The sequence below is a fragment of the Bos taurus genome, chromosome 6, assembly GCF_002263795.3.
Source record: "Bos taurus isolate L1 Dominette 01449 registration number 42190680 breed Hereford chromosome 6, ARS-UCD2.0, whole genome shotgun sequence".
Taxonomy (NCBI): domain Eukaryota; kingdom Metazoa; phylum Chordata; class Mammalia; order Artiodactyla; family Bovidae; genus Bos; species Bos taurus.
In genome coordinates this window covers 34,314,361-34,336,951 of record NC_037333.1, presented here as the reverse complement: position 1 = coordinate 34,336,951, position 22,591 = coordinate 34,314,361, and the positions used below count along the sequence as shown (strand labels likewise).

Genomic DNA, 22,591 nt, shown 5'->3' with positions numbered 1-22,591 from the left:
GTTATTGCCTAGTGAGTATTTGACTTCTATGAATATTCTTTTTTCCCATTTTCACCATGTATCACTGATTCCTTTTCAGTGTGGTCATTTAGGCTCTACCTGGTTATTTTCTGATATCCTTTTTGAGAAAAGATAGAGCCAGGATTGTACTTAACTTATGTAACATTCCCCACACACATTTCAAATATTTGTTTTATTTTAAAATTGTAATAAAAATGTGTACTTTAGGAAGGTGTATCACAAGGGGTAAGAATACTGACCTCAGTTTATACACTTCCCCCTAGATTTTTAGATGGGTTTTTAAATTGAGTCATCGGGGTAGATTTTGATAAATAGCTCATTCTCATAATTACTCTGTGTGCTGTACTGTCATGTACCACTTGCTTGGATGCATTTCATTAAAAAAAGAAAGTCCAAATTTACTCTGTACCAAACAGAGTGTTATATGTTTTTCTGTTGTTATACCTTCCATCCTTGAAGACGAATCACTATACAATAATTATTATCTGTGTTCTAGTTCTCACTACTAGTAAGTGGCAGACCTTGCATTAGAAACCCATTTTGTTATGCTGATCACATGTCTGTATAAAAGGTTCTTTGTGTAGTCTTGTTTTTGCAGTAATATACTACTAGTTTGGGAGAGAGAAAATGAATACATAATACTATCTCAGATGTGGGACTTTGGGTCCCTTTATCATCTTTGGCTCATAGTTGAATAATATTAGGACTGTCTAAATTCTAGGAAATAGAAAATTACAGGGAAAAAAAAGATGAAGGCTATTTTGTTCTATTTCTTTTACTTGCACAGATAGGCATACCTGTTTGTGCATATAGCGCCCAGGTTCCAAGGTGATAGCTGTGAAAACTTAGAAGGTTATTTTATGTCTTTGGTTAATGCCTTTGGAATTGTGGAAGAAAAGTATAATTTTTCAGCATATATTATTTTTTTAATGTATTTTGCTTTAACTCTAATTTTAAATAGGTAACATATTAATGATTTATATAACCTCTTGAAATGGAATTCACATCCTTCTAAACCATGCCAAATAAGAAATTTAGCTCCAGTTTATTTGGAATAGATCAACCATGTAAGTTGTGCTCTATTAAGGGTAATGGTAGTATTTGCTAAGGTTGTAGAGATCACTGAATAAAGTACTTTCTGGGAGCTTTTTGTTAAATTGTGTGCTCAAGAACAAAGGATATTATTTCTTCAGTTGAGGTAGAACTGAGTTTCATACCACTTTTAATATAGTCAGTCTGCATTTTTAAGATGGTATTTCTGTACATCAGGGTAACTTGTTTATTTAGACAGCATTAGAAGTATATTTAGAAGATAATCTTACATGAAGAATTTGTATTTTCAAAGAAAATATTTATGATAATAAAGGTCCTTGGACAATGAGCAGGTCTAATTCAACCTATATATTTTTTAAACCTGTTATGATTAAAGTGACTATGACTTCTAAGCTAAGACACATTAGATAAAAATTGAGAAAATATGTTTTGTCTGATTTGGAAATTTATAAAAACATATGAAAATATGTGCAAGATTTGCTAAAGAATTAAAATAGTTATAATTGTAGTAAATTTATAGTAAAAATAAAATTACCATGTATTTATCTTTTTTGTATTTGTCTTTCATGAAAAGTCAAAGTTGACTTGATGATGTGTTATTCAGCTTATTAGCATTATCTTCACATGTAAGCAAAATGTAGATCATTGATTTTACAGTTTGAAAGGCTTTCAAATTAATTCATGACTGAAAGTTGGAATTCAACATAATTAAACTCAAAATGGTAGCATTTATTTTTGGTAGTGAGAGAGAAAATATGCTTGTTTATGTTTGAGATACTGATGTGTTCAAGTTAAAATTTTGCTTTATGACATCCATTTACTCTGTAGGCATTGATTGTGTATTAGGCACTGGGGTCTTGAAGAAGAAGTAGCATTTGCCATTAAGAAACCTAAGGTAAAATAGTAAAGTCAGATGCTTGCTATGAAAGTTAGACTTTGAGGATGGATTTAAGAGACGTACGAAGTCCAAGATGAAAGACAGCATGAAAATGGGGGTCAGAGATGACATTCTGGGAGGGACCATGTTGTAGAAATAGAAATTTTCTACAACAATGGACGTTGGAAGTAGATGGACCCACATCTGCTAATGTCTTGATGGTGAAAGTGAACAGAAAATGGCAAGTAGTAATCAGTGCAATTGGAGAATAAAATATGAGGAGGAGAATAATGAATCTGGAGATATAGATAGCATCCAGACTTTAAAGAGTCTTTCTAAATAGTACAGATAATCCCAACTGTACAGATAGTTTTGTCGTTCTCCAGTTTAGCTGGAATGAAGAACTTCATTTAAGTGACTATTAGCAGATAAAGTGAAACATAAAAGATTTTTGTCTCTAATATATTTTATATCAACTCCATGTCATCCCATTCAATGTATAAATATCTCTGTATGTCTATAATGTTTTTACATAAAGAAATCAGTGTAGATCTATTCAGTTCAGTTCAGTTCAGTCACTCAGTCGTGTCTGACTCTTTGTGACCCCATGAATCGCAGCATGCCAGGCCTCCCTGTCCATCACCAACTCCCGGAGTTCACTCAAACTCATGTCCATCGAGTTGGTAATGCCATCCAGCCATCTCATCCTCTGTCGTCCCCTTCTCCTCCTGCCCCCAATCCCTTCCAGCATCAGAGTCTTTTCCAATGAGTCAACTCTTCGCATGAGGTGGCCAAAGTATTGGAATTTCAGCTTCAGCATCAGTCCTTCCAAAGAACACCCAGGACTGATCTCCTTTAGAATGGACTGGTTGGATCTCCTTGCAGTCTCAAGAGTCTTCTCCAACACCACAGTTCAAAAGCATCAATTCTTCAGCACTCAGCTTTCTTCACAGTCCAACTCTCACATCCATACATGACCACTGGAAAAACCATAGCCTTGACTAGACGGACCTTTGTTGGCAAAGTAATGTCTCTGCTTTTCAATATGTTATCGAAGTTGGTCATAACTTTCCTTCCAAGGAGTAAGCGTCTTTTAATTTCATGGCTGAAATCACCATCTGCAGTGATTTTGGAGCCCCCCAAAATAAAGTCTGACACTGTTTCCACTGTTTCCCCATCTATTTCCCATGAAGTGATGGGACCAGATGCCATGATCTTAGTTTTCTGAATGTTGAGCTTTAAGCCAACTTTTTCACTCTCCTCTTTCACTTTCATCAAGAGGCTTTTTAGTTCCTCTTCACTTTCTGCCATAAGGGTGGTGTCATCTGCATATCTGAGGTTATTGATATTTCTCCTGGCAATCTCAATTCCAGCTTGTGCTTCTTCCAGCCCAGCGTTTGTCATGATGTACTCTGCATATAAGTTAAATAAGCAGGGTGACAATATACAGCCTTGACGTACTCATTTTCCTATTTGGAACCAGTCTGTTGTTCCATGTCCAGTTGTAACTGTTGCTTCCAGACCTGCATATAGGTTTCTCAAGAGGCAAGTCAGGTGGTCTGGTAATCCCATCTCTTGAAGAATTTTCCACAGTTTATTGTGATCCACACAGCCAAAGGCTTTGGCATAGTCAATAAAGCAGAAATCGATGTTTTTCTGGAACTCTCTTGCTTTTTTGATGATCCAGCGGATGTTGGCAGTTTGATCTTTGGTTCCTCTGCCTTTTATAAAACCAGCTTGAACATCTGGACGTTCACGGTTCACATATTGCTGAAGCCTGGCTTGGAGAATTTTGAGCATTACTTTACTAGCGTGTGAGATGAGTGCAATTGTGCGGTAGTTTGAGCATTCTTTGGCATTGCCTTTCTTTGGGATTGGAATGAAAACTGACCTTTTCCAGTCCTGTGGCCACTGCTGAGTTTTCCAAATTTGCTGGCATATTGAGTGCAACACTTTCATAGCATCATCTTCTAGGACTTGAAATAGCTCAACTGGAATTCCATCACCTCCACTAGCTTTGTTCATAGTGATGCTTTCTAAGGCCCACTTGACTTCACATTTCAGGATGTCTGGCTCTAGGTGAGTGATCATACCATCGTGATTATCTTGGTTGTGAAGAGATTTTTTGTACAATTCTGGGTATTCTTGCCACCTCTTCTTAATATCTTCTGCTTCTGTTAGGTCCATACCATTTCTGTCCTTTATCGAGCCCATCTTTACTTGAAATGTTCCCTTGGTATCTCTAATTTCTTGAAGAGATCTCTAGTCTTTTCCATTCTGTTGTTTTCCTCTATTTCTTTGCATTGATCGCTGAAGAAGGCTTTCTTATCTCTTCTTGCTATTCTTTGGAACTCTGCATTCAGATGCTTATATCTTTCCTGTTCTCCTTTGCTTTTCACCTCTCTTCTTTTCACAGCTATTTGTAAGACAGCCATTTTGCTTTTTTGCATTTCTTTTCCATGGGGATGGTCTTGATCCCTGTCTCCTGTACAATGTTACGAACCTCCGTCCATAGTTCATCAGGCACTCTATCTATCAGATCTAGTCCCTTAAATCTATTTCTCACTTCCACTATATAATCATAAGGGATTTTATTTAGGTCAGACCTAAATGGTCTAGTGGTTTTCCCTACTTTCTTCAATTTACGTCTGAATTAGGCAATAAGGAATTCATGATCTGAGCCACAGTCAGTTCCTGGTCTTGTTTTTGCTGACTGTATAGAGCTTCTCCATCTTTGGCTGCAAAGAATATAGTCAATCTTTATATTAATAGTAGATCTATTAGTAGCATATATATATAGTAAATGGAAGTCTGGTTATTTTCATTAAGGGTTTAGAAAGAGGTGTATTTGTTGTAATTCTTTTTTTCTGAAAGTTTTTCATTATTAAATAAATCATTTGTATACTTGCCTAAGAGATACGGTATTTACTCACTCTTTTACTTTTAGTTGCTGATAGAGCTGCAAGAATTACTGAAAAGAGATTAAGAAACATAATATATATGAATTCTGAATATATTTGAAACATAATGGTAAATATCTTGACATTAAAGCATTGAAATCCCTAGGTTCACCACCAGCTGCAAATCGTTATGGCTGATAATACTCTAATTGGAGCAAAGTTATTCACTTGGCTTTGAATGGAAATAAATCTTGCATATAAATAAAAAAACACAGCTGAGAATGATATTCATTACATCATTATTAACTGTGAAAATGTAAAAAAATTGTATTATTTTTTGCATCCATTTCAGAATATATAAGCTGAGAGGAAAATGAGATAGTTTTAATTTGTTGAAGACCTCGCAAATGAAAATGTCTTTGTATTTTAAACTTTCTTCAGTCAGAGTCTTGCAAGAATACTTAAATGTTTTAGAAGCAGTTAGCACATAGTTTGAGTTAAATTCACATTTAGTGAGTGCAGTTAAAGACCATCTGATAAAAATCATGGAGGGCAAATTGATTTTATATCATTTAGAACAAGATATCAGAGAAGGCGATGGCACCCCACTCCAGTACTCTTGCCTGGAAAATCCCATGGATGGAGGAGCCTGGTAGGCTGCAGTCCATGGGGTCGCAAAGAGTCTGACATGACTGAGCGACTTCACTTTCACTTTTCACTTTCATGCATTGGAAAAGGAAATGACAACCCACTCCAGTGTTCTTGCCTGGAAAATCCCAGGGACGGTGGAGCCTGGTGGGCTGCCGTCTATGGGGATGCACAGAGTCGGACACGACTGAAGCAAGTTAGCAGCAGCAGCAGAACAAGATATCAAGTATTTAAGAGTGCAATGGCACCCCACTCCAGTACTCTTGCCTGGAAAATTCCATGGACGGAGGAGCCTGGTAGGCTGCAGTCTATGGGGTCGCTAAGAGTCAGACACGACTGAAGTGACTTAGTATCTGACAGAGAACATATTTTCTGTTTTTTTCATACACTTCTTCAAGGCCATGAAAGTGTATACTTGATCAGTTTCGTATCTGTAAGGATGATACTGGGGAAGGCAATGGCACCCCACTCCAGTACTCTTGCCTGGAAAATCCCATGGACGGAGGAGCCTGGTGGGCTGCAGTCCATGGGGTTGCGAAGAGTCGGACAGGACTGAGTGACTTCACTTTGACTTTTCACTTTCATGCATTGGAGAAGGAAATGGCATCCCACTCCAGTATTCTTGCCTGGAGAATCCCAGGGACGGGGGAGCCTGGTGGGCTGCTGTCTATGAGGTCGCACAGAGTCGGACACGACTGAAGCGACTTAGCAGCAAGGATGATAAAGTGGAGGGCTTGTCATTTTATGTAGTATTTATTATTGTTAGTTATGGTTGCAGTAAACAGCAAAGTGAAACAATATGATTCAAATTGAAAAAGCGGGGGTGTGCACATTATCATTAAGGAATTAACTGAAATTCAGAATCACAGCAAAACAAAACAAAGTAGAAACCAAATAATGTCACATTATGAAAGGAAAGAAAAATAGTAGTGAAGAAAAATAGTAGTCACTGTAAGAGAAAGATCTACCATACAACTTGGAATCTCTGAAAAGGGACATATGGGCCTTCTGCAGCATAAGCTCTTGGCTTTTTACTTTCATGAAAGCAGTGTATATCATGCTGATTATGAACTGACCCTGTGGTTAGAGACGGCTTCGCTTTCTAGTCCTGCTTTGAGTGATGTAGGCAATTTACCTTTCAGTTGTAAAGTGACCAGAGTTAAGAGCTACTTCTCTAGTTATAAGCATTAAAAAAAGATAATCTATTTCAAGTATTTGGTGCATGACAGTTAACAAACTGCATTGGCCACCTTTTCTTCCTCTTCTTTCTTGTCTTCATCATCAGTACTCTGACATTACTCTTGTTTATTCATTTTCTGTGTTTCTACTTTTCTCTGTATGTAGGCTCACTCAGCATTACCAGTTGAATTAACTTTCAAAAATTCATCTTTTCTTTAACTCACAACAGTGGTTTCCTCATAACTTTATCTTGTGTATAACTCTTCTCTCGATCCTTTATGATGTGGTTTACTTTCCTCTGCCAGTGGACTGATTATCTGTAAACTCCCTAAATCAAACTCCAAGAGGAAGAATATGTCTCGGTTGGTTTTTCTTTGAGTGGAGATTCTAGGATCAGGTCATGCCTTAGTCTGGTCTGTGATTCTGTTAAGCTTGGGTCAGTTACTTGTTGAGTCCCATGGTTCATCTCGTGCTGGCCAACAGGCAGTGGTGGGGGATTTTACTCAGAAGACAGTGATCATGCCTGTCACATGCCTACTAAATCTAAATAAAGAAACATAAAAAGTTAAGATTAAACAATTTACCAAATCACAGAACCAGTATGAGTAGTAAGGCTGCTGTTGCTGCTAAGTCGCTTCAGTCGTGTCCGACTCTGTGCGACCCCATAGATGGCAGCCCACCAGGCTCCCCTGTCCCTGGGATTCTAGGCAAGAGTACTTGAGTGGGGTGCCATTGCCTTGGTCTTGAATAATGTTCTTAAGTCTTCTAATACAGTACTCTTTTGAATAGACTTTAATTATTCTTGGTCATCTTTATGTTTTTGCACCAGTATAAAATTTCCCTACAGATTATTGGATATTTTGCTACATAGAGATTCAGAGAATTCCTTAAGTATCAGAATTGTAATATTTATTATTTTAGTGTAGCACAAATTTTGTGTCATGAATCAGAAAACAGTATTTTGTTTTAAAATGTCATGTTTATAACTGAATTCTTGTAATTTATTCTGTTTGTTTTAACTTTTCTCAGGTTACTAAGTTAGCTATCGCAGCACAAGCCTTGGAGTCCCAATGGGGGACTCCGGATCAAGACGATCTACTCTGGTCTCCCGGTTGCCAATATTCAGAAGGAGTATTAGCAGAAAACACGATTCTCTTCCTTCTTCACCCTCCTCCAGTAATACGGTCGGTGTCCACAGTTCCTCTCCTTCCAGCACTAACTCAAGCTCAGGTAGTACAGGTAAACGCAGAAGCCTCTTCCGTACTCCATCCATCAGCTTTCATCATAAGAAAGGGAGTGAACCTAAGCAAGAACCTACCAACCAGAACCTTAGTATTTCAAATGGTGCTCAACCTGGTCAGAGCAGTATGCAAAAACTGAGTTTGGAAGAACATACTAAAGCGAGGGGAAGACATTCTGTTGGTTTTAGCAGTTCCCGAAATAAGAAGATAACAAGGTCTTTGACAGAGGATTTTGAAAGGGAAAAGGAACACTCGACTAACAAGAATGTCTTCATAAATTGCCTAAGTTCTGGGAAAAGTGAGGGGGATGATTCTGGGTTCACAGAAGAACAAACTCGCCGTTCTGTTAAGCAGTCAACAAAGAAGCTTCTTACTAAATCTTTCTCATCTCACTATAAATTGTCTAAGCCAGTTCCACAGAGCCAATCTATTTCATTGGTACAACAATCTGAATTCTCATTGGAAATTACACAGTACCAAGAACGGGAACCTGTATTAGTGAGAGGTTCTCCATCTTGTTCTGTGGATGTAACAGAACGGGCAGGTAGCTCTTTACAATCTCCATTGCTTTCTGCTGATCTTACTACAGCTCAGACACCTTCAGAGTTCTTAGCCTTGACTGAAGATTCTGTGTCTGAAACGGATGCATTTCCTAAAAGTGGAAGTATGGCATCCCACTGTGACAACCTTGGCCACAATGATTCTACCTCTCAGATTTCTCCTAATCCTGCTGCTGTTACAAAGACCACAAGAGACCTTAGGGGAACCGTTCCCTGTGCAATTGTGTCTCCTGGAAAATACAGATTAGAAGGTCGATGTAGCACGGAATCTAATTCTTTACCGGAAACCTCTGCTGCTTATCAGAAGGAAGTGTTATTGCAAATCACTAAACTACCTGTTATGAATGGGAGTGACTCAGAGACTCACCTCTCAACAGATACAAGAGAAGATCATATAGTAATACAAAATGGTGAAACAATGTTGGCAACAAGCTCCCCAAGGAAATTTGGATTTTATGAGCACCATAAAGCAATAGCTGAACGTGTGAAAGGGATCCATCCTATTTCAGATTCAAGGATAATACCCTCTTCTGGTGATCATCATGTTTTAAACAAAACTTCATATGGATATGATGCAAATCCTGCCAAAGGTATGCTGATTTTCTCTTTATAATAAATGATATGAATTATAGTTTTCCTTATAGTCAGTTTTCTTATTCCATCTCATGAATGGGAACTATGTTTTCCTTAGTTTTCACTCTCTAATATTCTTTCCTATTTATAATTTGCTTTAAATCATTTCTGTACTTAAACTTACTTCATTTGTATCATGCTGAAATGTAATTCAGCCATATTACTATTTTCCTTAGTTGTGCTATTCAGATTCTGAGCCTCAGAAGAAAGTGGAAGGAAATTAATTCCATTTACTTTATCTAAAATAATTAGTATCTTTTATAGTTCATGATAGAATATTGGTATGTCTTAGTTAAATAATAACCATTATAAAATAAATTTGTATAAATTTTATTTTGTATTTTAGCAAAGCTTTTTATTATTAAATAGGATCCATGTTTTGGCACAAAAAAATGAAAGGGAAGGTTGATTTAATGCAGTCTGTTATTTAACAGAAAAACTTTGTTTTTCAGTATAAAATTCAGTTCAAGAAAATTGTTGATGGGCTGTATTCATTCTTTTTTATTCTTTTTTCTCCACCGTGATTACTACTACTCCCACTACTGCTGCTGCTTTTGTTGCTACTATTCACATTAATAGGGCTTCCCTGGTGGCACAGAGGTAAAGCCTCTGCCTGCAATGCCGGAGACCTGGCTTTGATCCCTGGGTCAGGAAGATCCCCTGGAGAAGGAAATGGCAACCCACTCCAATACTCTTGCCTGGAAAATTCCGTGGGCTACAATCTGTGGGGTCGTAAAGAGTCAGACAAGACTGAGCGACTTCATTTTCACTTTCTTTCACACTAATAGTTCTTTCAACAGTAAGTCCCATTTAGTGTTCTCTTAACAATATGTCCCATTTACTCTTCTGTCTCTTTGGAGACATAATTTATTGACTCTGGAGGTGATTGAAATCATTACTGTTATTGTCACTCATTGTACAGGCAAGATAATCGGGAGCACAGATAGGTTAAGTAATGTGTCCAAAGCCACTAAGTTCATGAGTAATTGTTTATGATATAATTCCTATGAGATAGGTACTAACTAGTATGTTCCCCATTTTACTCATAAGAAAACTGAGACTGAGGGATTATACAACTGGCTAGTGGCATAGCCAGATTAAACTATTTAAATGCAAAGATCAGTCCTCTTAGTGACTAGGTTGTAGTACATAACATGACCTAACCTCCTTTGAAAACATTATATGGAATGTTTTGAAAATGTTAAATAAAATTTGTGATCAGTGAAGTTATGTATTATATAATATCAAGAATTATAAGCTTATCTGACTTGTTTAACTAGTCTGTCCATGAATATAGCAATTCTAAAGTTTTAAAGTCATGAATTAATTTTCCAATTGTTTTAATATTTTTTCACATTAGATACAAGATCATTTTTACACATCTGCCTGCTTTTTTCAATTTTTGATCTGGGTAGCCTTATTTGTGTTTTTGGTGATACTTGCTTCATTCTTTAACTATAATATAATTATAAGAATGATAATGATGCTGATACTGATGTGCCTCAAAATGTGATAAGCAGTTTCCATGCATTGTTTTATTTAATACTAACCAAAAATTTATGTGGAATTTAGTAACAAAGTTTAGGATTAAGTTAAATAACTTTATGAAATCATACTCTTAGCAAATGGTGGACCTCAGATTGGAATGTAGGCAGTTCTTAAAAGAAATAACATGCAAAAGGGTAAAAGTATAATTACCCTGGTTAATTCATATTTAGAAATGATGAGTTGCCTTAATGTCAAACTGTATAAAGTAAATATTATCTCTATGGAAACTAGGTAATGACCAACAATTATCTTGCTGGCTATTAATCTGGTAACTGAGATCCTAATTCCAAGCCATTTAATACATTAAGTTAATTTCACTGAATTTGACACCATGATGCCTGTTTCTGGACATAGGTGATTATTCATATTACCTATAGCTTGTAAAATAGAAAGAGATAGGCAAATAAGCTGGTAATGTAAAAAAGGAAAAGTTGGTTTCATACTACCTTTCATTTGCATCAATGGTAGATATTCATCTACTGTTCATAAATATTCTATAATTTGGAAGTTTAAAGCTCTTACAGACATTTAAACAAATGTATTTTGTAGAAGAAAGAGTTGCTTAATTTCATAACACTAGACTTATTCTGTATTTATTATGCAATATGTTTAAAAAAGTATTTAGCAAATATATGAATGTGTTAGGTGTACATTCATATCAGAATTGTTAATGAGATGTTAGCTCTCTGGCAATTTAACCTTTATTTATTAGAGTAAAAATTTTCTAAAAAGAACAGGCATATGTTGGCTTAATTAGGTACTAGCCAAAAGTCTTTAAACCCATAGATGAGCCTGAACAAATCAGTTTCATTCATTTATAGATATTTGTTTTGATACTGTTTTTTTTGGCATTAAGGATATAGAAATGAACAAAACATATTTTTCTATATGGGGAAAACATATATTTCTATATGGGGAGGGAGGAGGGAGGAGGGTTCGGGATGGGGAACACATGTATACCTGTGGTGGATTCATTTTGATATTTGGCAAAACTAATACAATTATGTAAAGTTTAAAAATAAAATAAAATTGGAAGAATAAAAAAAAAAAAAAAAAAAAGAAATGAACAAAACAAACTCCTCCCTTCATGAAGCTTACTTTGCAGTGGGAATACTCAGACAATTAACATAGAAATAAATAAATGTCAGATGGTGATAACTGCTGAGGATGGGTTTAAAGCAGAATAAAAGATTAGGATGTGGGGAGTGGCATTGTAGTTTGCTTTTTTTTTTTTTTAAGCTTTATTGAGGTATAATTGACAAATAAATTATGTGTTTAAAGTGAACAAAGTGATTTTTTGATATATGTGTACACTGTGAAAGGATCCCCTCCCTCAAGTTATTAAGCTCCTCAGATCTTTATCTTATAATTGAAAGTTTGTACTCTTTTGCCAGTCTTTCTCTATTTCTCCCACTTCCTAACCCCCGACAGCCACTTTTATGCTGTTTCTATGAGTTCAACTCTGAAAGAAAGATTCCATGTATAAGTGACACCATGTGGTACTGGTCATATTGTGCATAATGCTGCTGTGAATGTGGGAGTACAGAGATCTCTTTGTGGTAATGATTTTGTTGACTGTAGGTAGATCACCAGAAGTAAGCTGCGTCATATGGGAGCTCTATTTTTAATTTCTTGAAGAACCTCCATACTGTTTTCCAGAGTGACTGCACCAGTTTATATTCCCACCAACAATGCACGAAGGTTCCCTTTTTTCCACATCCTCAAAAACACTTGTTCTTGTTTTGACTCTTTGATAATAGCAATCTTAACAAAAATGAGGTAGCATCTCATTGTGGTTTTGATTTGCATTTCACAGATGATTAAGAATGTTGAACTCTTTTCTTCATGTACCTGTTGGCCATTTGTATGTCTTATTTGGAAAAAAAAAATACTTATGTTTACTTATGTCCTTTGCCTATTTTTTTGTTGTTATTGAGTTATATGATTTTCTTGTATATTTGGCTATTAACCCCTTATAGGATGTATGATTTGCACATATTTTCTCCCATCCAGTTGGTTATCTTTGTTTCTTTTTCTTTTTTTCTTGATTATTTGCTTTTCTGTGCAGAAACTTTTTTGTTTGAAATATTCCTACTTGTTTGTTTTGCTTTTATTTTGTTTATTTTTGATATGTAGTCCAAAGCATCATTATCAAGATCAATGTCAAAGAGCTTATTCCCATGTTTACTTCTAGGAGGTTTACAGTTTCTGGTTTTAACTTTCAAGTCATTAATAAGTTTTGAATTGATTTTGGTGTATGGTGTAAGATTCCAGTTTCATCTTTTTGCACATGACTGTTTACTTTCCCCAACATTTTCTGTTGAAGAGACTGTCTTTTCCTCATTATATATGATTGGACTGTTTGTCAAAAGTTAGTTGTCATATATGAATGGCTTATTTCTTTGCTCTTCTGTTCCATTAAGCTGTCTGTTTCAATGCCAATACCATACTGTTTTGATTACTATAGCTTTGTAACATAGTTTGAAACCAGGACTTGTAATGTCTCCAGCTTTGTTTTTCTTTCTCAAGATTGCTTTGGCTATCTGGAGTCATCTGTGGTTCCGTACAAATTTTAGGATTGTGAAAAATGTCATCATGATTTTTGATAGGGAATTATATCAAATCTATAGGTCCCTTTGGGTAGTACAGCCTTTTTAAAAATATCAATTCTTCCAATTTGTGAACATAAAACAACTCTATTTTTGTTTTCATCATTTTCTTTCATCAGTGTCTTTTATAGTTTTCAGTGTATATGTTTTTCACCTCCTGGGTTAAATTTATTCCTAGGTATTTTATTCTTTTGATGCAATTGTACATGTAAGTGTTTTCTTTCTTAATTTATTTTTCTGATAGTTTCTTGTGTTAGTTTTCATTTTTAAGTATAGTGAATAGATATTACTCAAAATAACATATTGGAAAAAATTAGGGAGTAAGCCGTAGAGACATTCGAGAAAAGTGTATCAGTGCAAAGGCTATGGGGTAAAGATCTGAGGCTGGAGCACACCTACAATGTTCTAGAAACAGTGAGAGGTCCAGGAGTGGAGGGTAGTTGAAGATGAGGGTATAGATATGATAGATATGATTAACAAGTGACCAATGAGGAGAGTAAGGTCATATCATGAGGAACTCAGTAGCCCATTGGAATCATACCAGCTTTCTGACTAGAGGAATTATCATGATCAGTCTCACTTAAGTGTATCATTCTGATTATCATGTAGAAAATAGATTGTGTGTTGATTAGGGAGAAGCAGGTGGGACTAGGGAGAGGCCAGAGACTGTTTAGAAGTATTGCAGTAAGCAAGGCAAGCACTGATAGAGTTTGTGCCAGCATGTTAATGGGGGAGATAGTGAGGAATGATCAGAATCTGTATATGATTTGAAGTGATAAGGACAGGATTTGTTAATACGATTTATGTGAGGTATGAAGAAGTCAAGGATGACTCCAAAATATGGGGGCTGCAAAGTGATTTACATAGTTAAGTAAACTACAACTACTAATTCAAAAAGTTTTCTGTGATTGAGAATTGTTGAATGGCACTAAGAGTTTCCCTTTTGCTTTCAGTGGAACTTTTATAAAAATTACATTTAAGCATTTATATTAATTTTTATTTATTTATGTTTAAATAGTTCTTGCCAGTAGCCTCAGTCCATACCGTGAAGGAAGATTTATAGAGAGGCGACTGCGATCCTCATCAGAAGGAACTGCAGGGAGTAGCAGGATGATTTTGAAACCAAAAGATGGAAATGTAGAAGAAGTTAATAGTCTAAGGAAGCAAAGAGCAAGTTCATCATCTTCAAAAATGAACAGCATGGTAAGTATATACCTATGCTTGTGTATAATAAAATAATCCATATATTACTGGCATGTTCATGCCTCTTGCAAAATGAAAACAGACTGAAAAATAGGCATGTCATATTTTTGTTGTGTTTCTTTTTTAAAACCATTTTTAAAAATTGAAATATAGTTAATTTACAAAATAAATATATACATACACATATATATATATATACTTTTTCAGATTTTTTCCATTATAGATTATTACAACATATTGAATATAGTTTATTGTACTATACAGTAGATCCTTATTTATATACTTTACATATAATATTGGGAATATGTTAATCCAGAATGCCTAATTTACCTCCTCTCTACCACTTTCTCCTGTGGTAACCATAAGTTTGTATTCTGTGTCTGTGGGTCCTTTTCTGTTTTGTAAATAAGTTCATTTATGTCATTTTTTTTAGATTATACATATAAGTGATATCATATGATATTTGTCTTTCTCTGACTTACTTCATTCATTTAACATGATAATCCCAAGGTATATCCATATTGCTGCAAATGGCATTATTTAATTTTTTATGGCTGAGTAATATTCTATTACATGTATGTATGCACACACACAAACACACACACCACATCTTCTTTATTCATTTATCTGTCAATGGAAAACTTTAGGTTGCTTCCATGTCTTGGCTATCATAAACAGTGCTGCACTATCATAAATAGTGCTGTTCATAGCAGCGTGGCTTGCATGTATCTTATTAAATTGAAATTTTCTCTGGATATATGCCCGGGAGTGGAATTGCTGTGTCATATGGTATTTCTAGCTTTAATTTTCTGAGGAACCTCCATATAATTTTCCATAGTGACTGTACAAGCTTACATTCCCACCTACAGTGTAAGAGGCTTTCCTTTTCTCTACACCTTCTCTGGAAATTACTATTTGTAGACTTTTTAATGATGGCCATTCTGACCAGTATGTGATGATATTTCATTGTGGTTTTGATATGTGTTTCTCTAATAATTAGTGATGTTGAGCATCTTTTTATGTGCCTCTTGGCCATCCGTATGAACTCTTTGTATGTTTGGGAAAATGATCCCTTGTCCATATCATCATATACAAATATTTTTTCCCAGTCTGTAGGTTGCTTTTTCATTTTGTCTATGGTTTCCTTCCCTGGTGGCTCAGAGGGTGAAGAATCTGCCTGCAATACAGGAGACTTGGGTTCGATCCCTGGATCGGGGAGATCCCCAGAAGAAGGGAATGGTAACCCATCCCAGTATTCTTGGCTGGAGAATTCCATGGACAGTCCATGGGGTTGCAAAGAGTTGGACACAACTGACTGTGCAAAACACTGGCTGTGCAAAAGTTTTTAAATTTAATTAGGTTCCATTGGAGAAGGCAATGGCACCCAACTCCAGTACTCTTGCCTGGAAAATCCCATGGACAGAGGAGCCTGGTAGGCTGCAGTCCATGGGGTCGCTAAGAGTTGGACACGACTGAGCAACTTCACTTTCACTTTTCACTTTCATTCATTGGAGAAGGAAATGGCAACCCACTCCAGTGTTCTTGCCTGGAGAATCCCAGGGACGGGGGAGCCTGATGGGTTGTCATCTCTGGGGTCGCACAGAGTCGGACATGACTGAAGCGACTTAGCAGCAGGTTCCATTTGTTTATTTTTGTTTTTATTTCCATTACTCTAGGAGGCAGATCTAAAAAGATATCTCTGTAATGTATGTCAAAGAGTACTCTGCCTATTTTACTCTAGGAGTTTTATAGTATCTGGTCTTACATGTAGGTCTTTAATCAATTTTGAGTTTATTTTTGTATGTGGTGTTAGCGAATGTTTTAATTTCATTCTTCTACATATATCTTTCCAGTTTTCCCAGCACCACTTATTGAAGAGTCTGTGTTTTGAAGGGAAACTTGGTCTGCATGGTTGTTGTTATAAGTCAGAGAGGATAAGTTTTCACTTGAGACTCTTAGGACAAATAGAAGCAACAGCAGGATAGTGACCCCTAAAACCTGTCTCCCTTACTTCCGTGGGAAATATGATATTTTTATTCTGGAACAAGACCCTGTGATATGCAAGCTAAGAAATATGCTGATCACGACACCCTCTGATGTCATCATTTCACAGTATTTCTTCACCCTCTAGCCACCTAAAAAATGTCCTGTTTAAAGCACACCTATGCCAGTGCTACTCTCAGACGCTTTAGTGGATTCTGCTTTGCCCTTTCCTAATATAGTTCCCCTTCCACATAGGGTAAAGATCTTTGGGGGTCAAGGTGATATGCCCGTCCAAAGCTTTAACACATTCTGGGTGACTGAGACTCCAGATTCCTGGCATAAACTAGAAGCCTGCACATGAGGGTGGAAATGGGATGTGTGTAGGAGGGTAGGGTGCAAACCTGGACTTGTGAGCTGAAATGTCTTAGAGGTAGTTGTATTAGCTCCCTCATAACACGGGATACAGCTAGGGTGGAAAAAGATGACAAGTGAACTGCAGCCCAGAGGGTCTGTGAGGCCTAAGGTCTCACACATTCTGGGATGGGCTTGCCTTTTGCATTCACTTTGCTCCCTTTGTCACAAACGTGTCCTTTCTCAGCGGTGTTTTTATTTTTAGTGTTTAACAGTGTTTGTTTAAAAAAGATCTATCTACCTACTTACTGATGGATATATGAGAAAAATGCTCAAAACTAAATCACTTATATCTGTATATATTTTAGATAATTATGTTTCAAATGAATATATTATGACATCATTGAGGATTCCAATGTGAAAAAACAGTAAGTTACTGAGATAACTGTTGGGGGCCAGAATGAGGTACTCCGCCCATGGCAAAGGTCATGAGGAAGGAGGCTCGACATACGCAAAGGCGGGATCGAGCCTCAGGAGTCCCCCTGGAAATCCTCGAGTGTCTACCCCCATAACCAGAGCCTGCCTACTTTACTACTTTGTGCTCTTACCTACACCTCTGACTTTACGAGGGGCTGTCCCCCACCACCTCTTTCGGAGAAGGAGTTAACCTAGAGCTCCAGTCAATAAAAACTCTTGGGTGTGACAAGAGTGTTTTAACCTACAAACTCCTCTGAAGGTTCTCTAGCCTGCCTGACAGGCTCGTCCGGCCACATGTGATTGCTCACAGCCTCCCAACCGTGAGAGGCACGGGATGCTTTAAACCCTCTAAAAACAGGTTCTTTAGAGAAGTTAGAAAACTATAAGTATAGTGGGCTAATTAGAAATTGTGTTGGTGAAGGGTTTTTCATTTGTTGAGCCAATGTTTGTTGCTAAGTCCCCATATCCCCTGCCCTTACACACATTAATGAATATATAGAAGGAATAAATATTAACCTTTGATATTAATCACGTTAGACCTTAGGCTAAGTAAATTCTTTCCTTAACTAAAACCCACTACACCCTCACCCTGTAGGAATGTAACTTTATTTGGGTGGCGTCTGTTTTGAGAATAATCAGCCCTGGAGAAATAAGTGTCCTGATTGACTGACCGCTGTCACAAGGAGAGGGTCATAAATTGTCAGCAGGCCCCCCTGGCCAGAAGATGATGTAACACCACTAAGACCTCTGTATACATTTGTGTGACTTTATAAAAGTCTTTAATAAAAGTCAGGACTGCTGTCCCCACGTGACTTTTGTATAACATCTCAGTGTATAAAAACAGACTCTGGAAAATAAAGAATTGGGATCAGTTCCTCGAAATACTGGTCTCCCCATGTCTCTCTCTCACTCTGGCTGAGTCTCCATCTGGAGCGCGGAACCCACCAAGCTTACTAATTTTGCCTGGGCTTCTAAGATCCGACCGGGGAGGCCTCAGTGTCTCCTCTCCTTCGGGAGAACGGAAGGACGCCTGCGGCCTACGTAAGTGGTGCAAACTTCTTGTCTTGAAGTTTTATTGGTCTCCCATGTAAACCAAGCTACTCAGCCTCTTTTCTCCACTGAATTTTCCTACTGAGCTATCCTCATCCTATTACTCTTTATATCTTTGATAAAATATTTAAATAAATAGGTCGCCGACGCCGTCCCCGCTTCGAATACCCTGGATCAGCCGGGGCAGGACCCCGGCAGATAACCTTGAGTGATAGCAAAGCCATTGTGCTTGAAGTAGAGGTTCTAGCCATGAGGCCAGGCTTGGCCAGATTTTACAGATCAGTATCTATAAAACGACAGTAATGGGTTTCTTGTTACTGTTATGCTAAAAAATGATTATGTGTGTATTTATATTTGTGTATATAGATACATTATGTTATTTTATATTGCATCTTTCTGTCATTTGCATTGAAAATATTTTATTATTATTGCAATATTGCAATTGATTTTTTTGTCTAAAGACAAGAACATGTTAAAATAGATTTCCAATTGATGCAACGTTAAGATGTGTGGCCAGTGAATTATTGCAAAACATTTTCCTCACCAGATTTGTATTATCCCTTTGTAGAGATGAATTTATATTAATAAGTGTGCACTGTTTATTACCGTCACCCAAAGTTGGGCCTTTTATGTATTCTTTTTATATCACGTTTTTAGTGCTATTGATGCATTTATATAAATGTCCTTGTAACACCACAAAATCATTATTATTCTCAGATATGATTTCAAGATTTAAAATTTTAAATGTCAAATGTAAAAATAAGATTTTGTTATTTTATTTGAGGTTTTTTTATAAATTTTCAAAAAGTGTACCTGCAGTGATGTAGATTGTCCACTAGATGTCAGAATTACACCATTGTCATGATAGGGGAAAAGCTGTGAAGATTGGACAGAAACTTGGTTAAACCATTGTGCGTATTCACTGAATTCACAGGTAAGATTTGTTGAAATAAATACTGACACACCAGAATTTGCACATGAAATGTATCAAAATTACTTTATGACTCTGTTTATTAGGACTTTGCAATGTCTCAATCTTTATAGTTTAATAGTTAATTTAACTTGCATAAATTGTATTATTTAACTCCTAGCATTATAAGGACGGAGAAGGCAATGGCACCCCACTCCAGTACACTTGCCTGGAAAATCCCATGGATGGAGGAGCCTGCAGTCCATGGGGTCGCTAGGAGTCGGACACGACTGAGCGACTTCACTTTCTCTTTTCACTTTCATGCATTGGAGAAGAAAATGGCAACGCACTCCAGTGTTCTTGCCTGGAGAATCCCAGGGACGGAGGAGCCTGGTGTGCTGCCATCTCTGGGGTCACACAGAGTCGGACACGACTGAAGTGACTTAGCATAGCATAGCATTATAAGGAAGGAATGCTAGGATTTTTTTTTTAAGGTAATTTTAGCTATATGTGAAACAAGTGACATATATTTAGGAAATGATAGCTTTATGTGTGAAAAATAGCATACATTTTCTATATTCTTCTTCCAAAATAATTGAGGTGAGTATATGTATTTGAGAATGCATCCATAGCTCAGTTATTCTTTCCTTTTAGAAAAATAGTAGTAACATGTATTTTTAATACTTATTTCAGCGAAGGGACTACTCTTAATGCTTCACATATATTATCACATTCCATTCTCACAATATTACGAATTGTGTGAATTTGTTATTGAACACATTTTGCAAAAGAGGAAACTAAGGCACTAAGAAGATAAGCAACTTGCTCAGAAACATAGTAAGTGGCAGAGATAGAATTTAGATTTGGATCCTTGCTCTCTTAAATACAAATTCTGCATGCTTTGAGGGGAATGGGATAGATTTAAATTTAATTTTTCATCTTTCTTGTGTTATTTCTGTATAATGAAGTTAACACTTGTAAGGCAACCTATGCTTGCTCTAAGTCTAGACTACAATTGTCTGTAAGGGATGCAAAAAAGAAACAAAATTTAGTACTTACTCTGGATTTAAAATGTGGTAATATTTCTTGATATGTTGATGGACAGTATCAGATGAGAAATATCCAAAAAGGAACTTTGTCACAAAAGAAGGTATTTATACTTAGAAAATGCTAGAGTACTTCATGTATTTCAAGAAGGTTTAATTCTACTGATGGGTATGGCTCTGTTTTTAAGACGCTGAATGTTCCTCTGAATGATGAAAAATATTTCCTAATTGGTAATAGGTGAAAGATGCCAGAATGCTAGTGTTTTTGTACAGTTTGGGTATATACAGTATGAAAGGGAAAGGGCAGGATGTGTTAACTCTTTGAACATCAATGAGTCAGAAGAAATTGGACTTTGCTTCCATTTATTACAAGAAATCAAGCATATCTGTAAGAATTTGATAGACATTCAAATTTATTATAATTCTTCAAACTGATTTAAGTAGAGACTTCCCTTAATTTTCCTCTGAGTAACTTTCTTGATTCTTCCCTTAGAATGGTCCAAACATTTAAAAATAATCTTTCTAGAAATAGGCTCTTTATTTTTCAAAGCTTTCCCTCCAGATTATGGTGTATAAATGATTCAACATAAGATTCAGTCTTGGTTTTTTCCAGAAACTTTACACAGTGAAGTCTAACTCCAAATATTTACCAGATCACCCTTCTCTGAAAAAAGGATTAATGTGAGGATAGATTTGTGTGTGTTAAACAATACATAGCACCTAGAAGCACTAAAGAAAGTAAAGTGCCTGAGTGTATGAGAAAGGGCTACATAAAGAGCAAAAATACCCTCCACATCCAAGTGACTTTATAATATAGATTTATTTCTTCCTCAGGCTACATGTTCATTGTAGAAGGTGCCGGAGTTCCATTAAGCGTCTCCTCCTATATCCAGGCTGCTGAAGCAGCAGCCATTGCAAACATTGCCTGTCACTGTGGTAAAGAGAGATCTCTGGAGGCTTCGTCCCAGTAATAAATGTTTTCCTTGTGAAAGACTTCATTTCCTCTCACAATTCATTGAGCAAATCTGATCACCTGGCCCCAACTAGCCACAAAAGGGACCTGGGAATAGTCCGTCCATGTGTCTAGATGATGTAGACTCAGACATTGGATCAGGGGCACTATTATCATCTTCCCAAATAGAATATTGTATCTCAGTTCTTTCAATTAACTGAGATTTCCTGCTTACCCCGTCCCTCCTTTTTGTTTTCAGGCATTTGATGGTCATAAAGTCAAATTATGCCTCACACTGAGTTTGTCACTATGGTTCAGAAAGAGGAAAGCATCTTGGAATTGAAAAATTAATTCTAACCGCAAGTTTTGTCTTCTGAGATGTGTTCTCTTCCTGACGGAAAAGCCGTGTATATATCTAAATTACTTGACTCCAGGTTTGGGAATCCTACTATATTTGGAAATTCTTGTTTTTATTACAGTAAAAGCTGGTTTGGAAAGTTGTGTTAGTTTTAGATTACTCAGCAAATGTGCACAGAGTTGCCCTGAACTATTTGTGCTGAGTGATCCTGACAGTGTTCACTTATGGCCACTTTTATTCTGACACAGTGTAATTCCTCTCATTTGCAGTTTGGCATCCTGCTGCTTTTGTGTAGAAACTGTGAATAGCATAGTAAAAACAAGAACTGTAGAACTTCTTCTCTGAAGAATGGATCAGACTTACAGTTGAGAAAAAAAGTAGTGACTTGCATATCATCAGCATTTCATGTTGTATTCTAATTCTTTTCATTGTATTTTATATGTTGAAATCTAGAATTTAAATATTATTGACAATAGTTGATTAATCTAAGACTAATAAAACCCTGTATTAAATAGCCAAGCACTTAACTCTGCATTCACTTTTCTTCTGGGGCCTACTGTTTTCTCCTTTGTTAGCATTTTCTATATTCATTCATCCATTCATCAATTCATTCACAATTTCTTTCAATAAATGTTTATTGAAAACTTAATACTTTGTTTTCAGAACTTTACTTTGAAAATACAAAGATGAAAGAGACAGCCCTTGAGGATTTTATAGTTCCAGATTGGGAGACATTAACCTAATCTTATCAATGCAACAGATTTAACCATTTTGACCATCTTAAAATTCAGGATGGGTAGGGGCATGCTTGATTTGGGTTGTGACCATTGATATCAAAAGTTAAAAGGATTAAAAAAGGCCACAACCATTTCTGTATCCCAGTGTACAAATTGACACTGTTAATTGTATGCATGCCTCCCTGGCTAATTTCTAGAATTGAGGATAGTGATAGTGGTGAGAAGGAACTCTGGGGGATATTGGGACAGTAAGGA

The 22,591-nt window shown here is 36.5% G+C and overlaps 1 protein-coding gene across 3 annotated transcripts in view; it reads left to right on the top strand.

Annotated features, from left to right (window-relative positions):
• The window catches only part of CCSER1 (coiled-coil serine rich protein 1), a 1,488,482-nt gene that overhangs the window by 164,444 nt on the left and 1,301,447 nt on the right, over positions 1 to 22,591 (top strand). For all 3 annotated transcript variants that reach the window (XM_005207807.5, XM_005207808.5, NM_001076437.1), the window contains 2 exon segments: positions 7,708 to 9,069; positions 14,288 to 14,472. In XM_005207807.5, the coding sequence (XP_005207864.1) occupies positions 7,749 to 9,069; positions 14,288 to 14,472 (1,506 nt within the window). In that variant the 5' untranslated portion in view covers positions 7,708 to 7,748.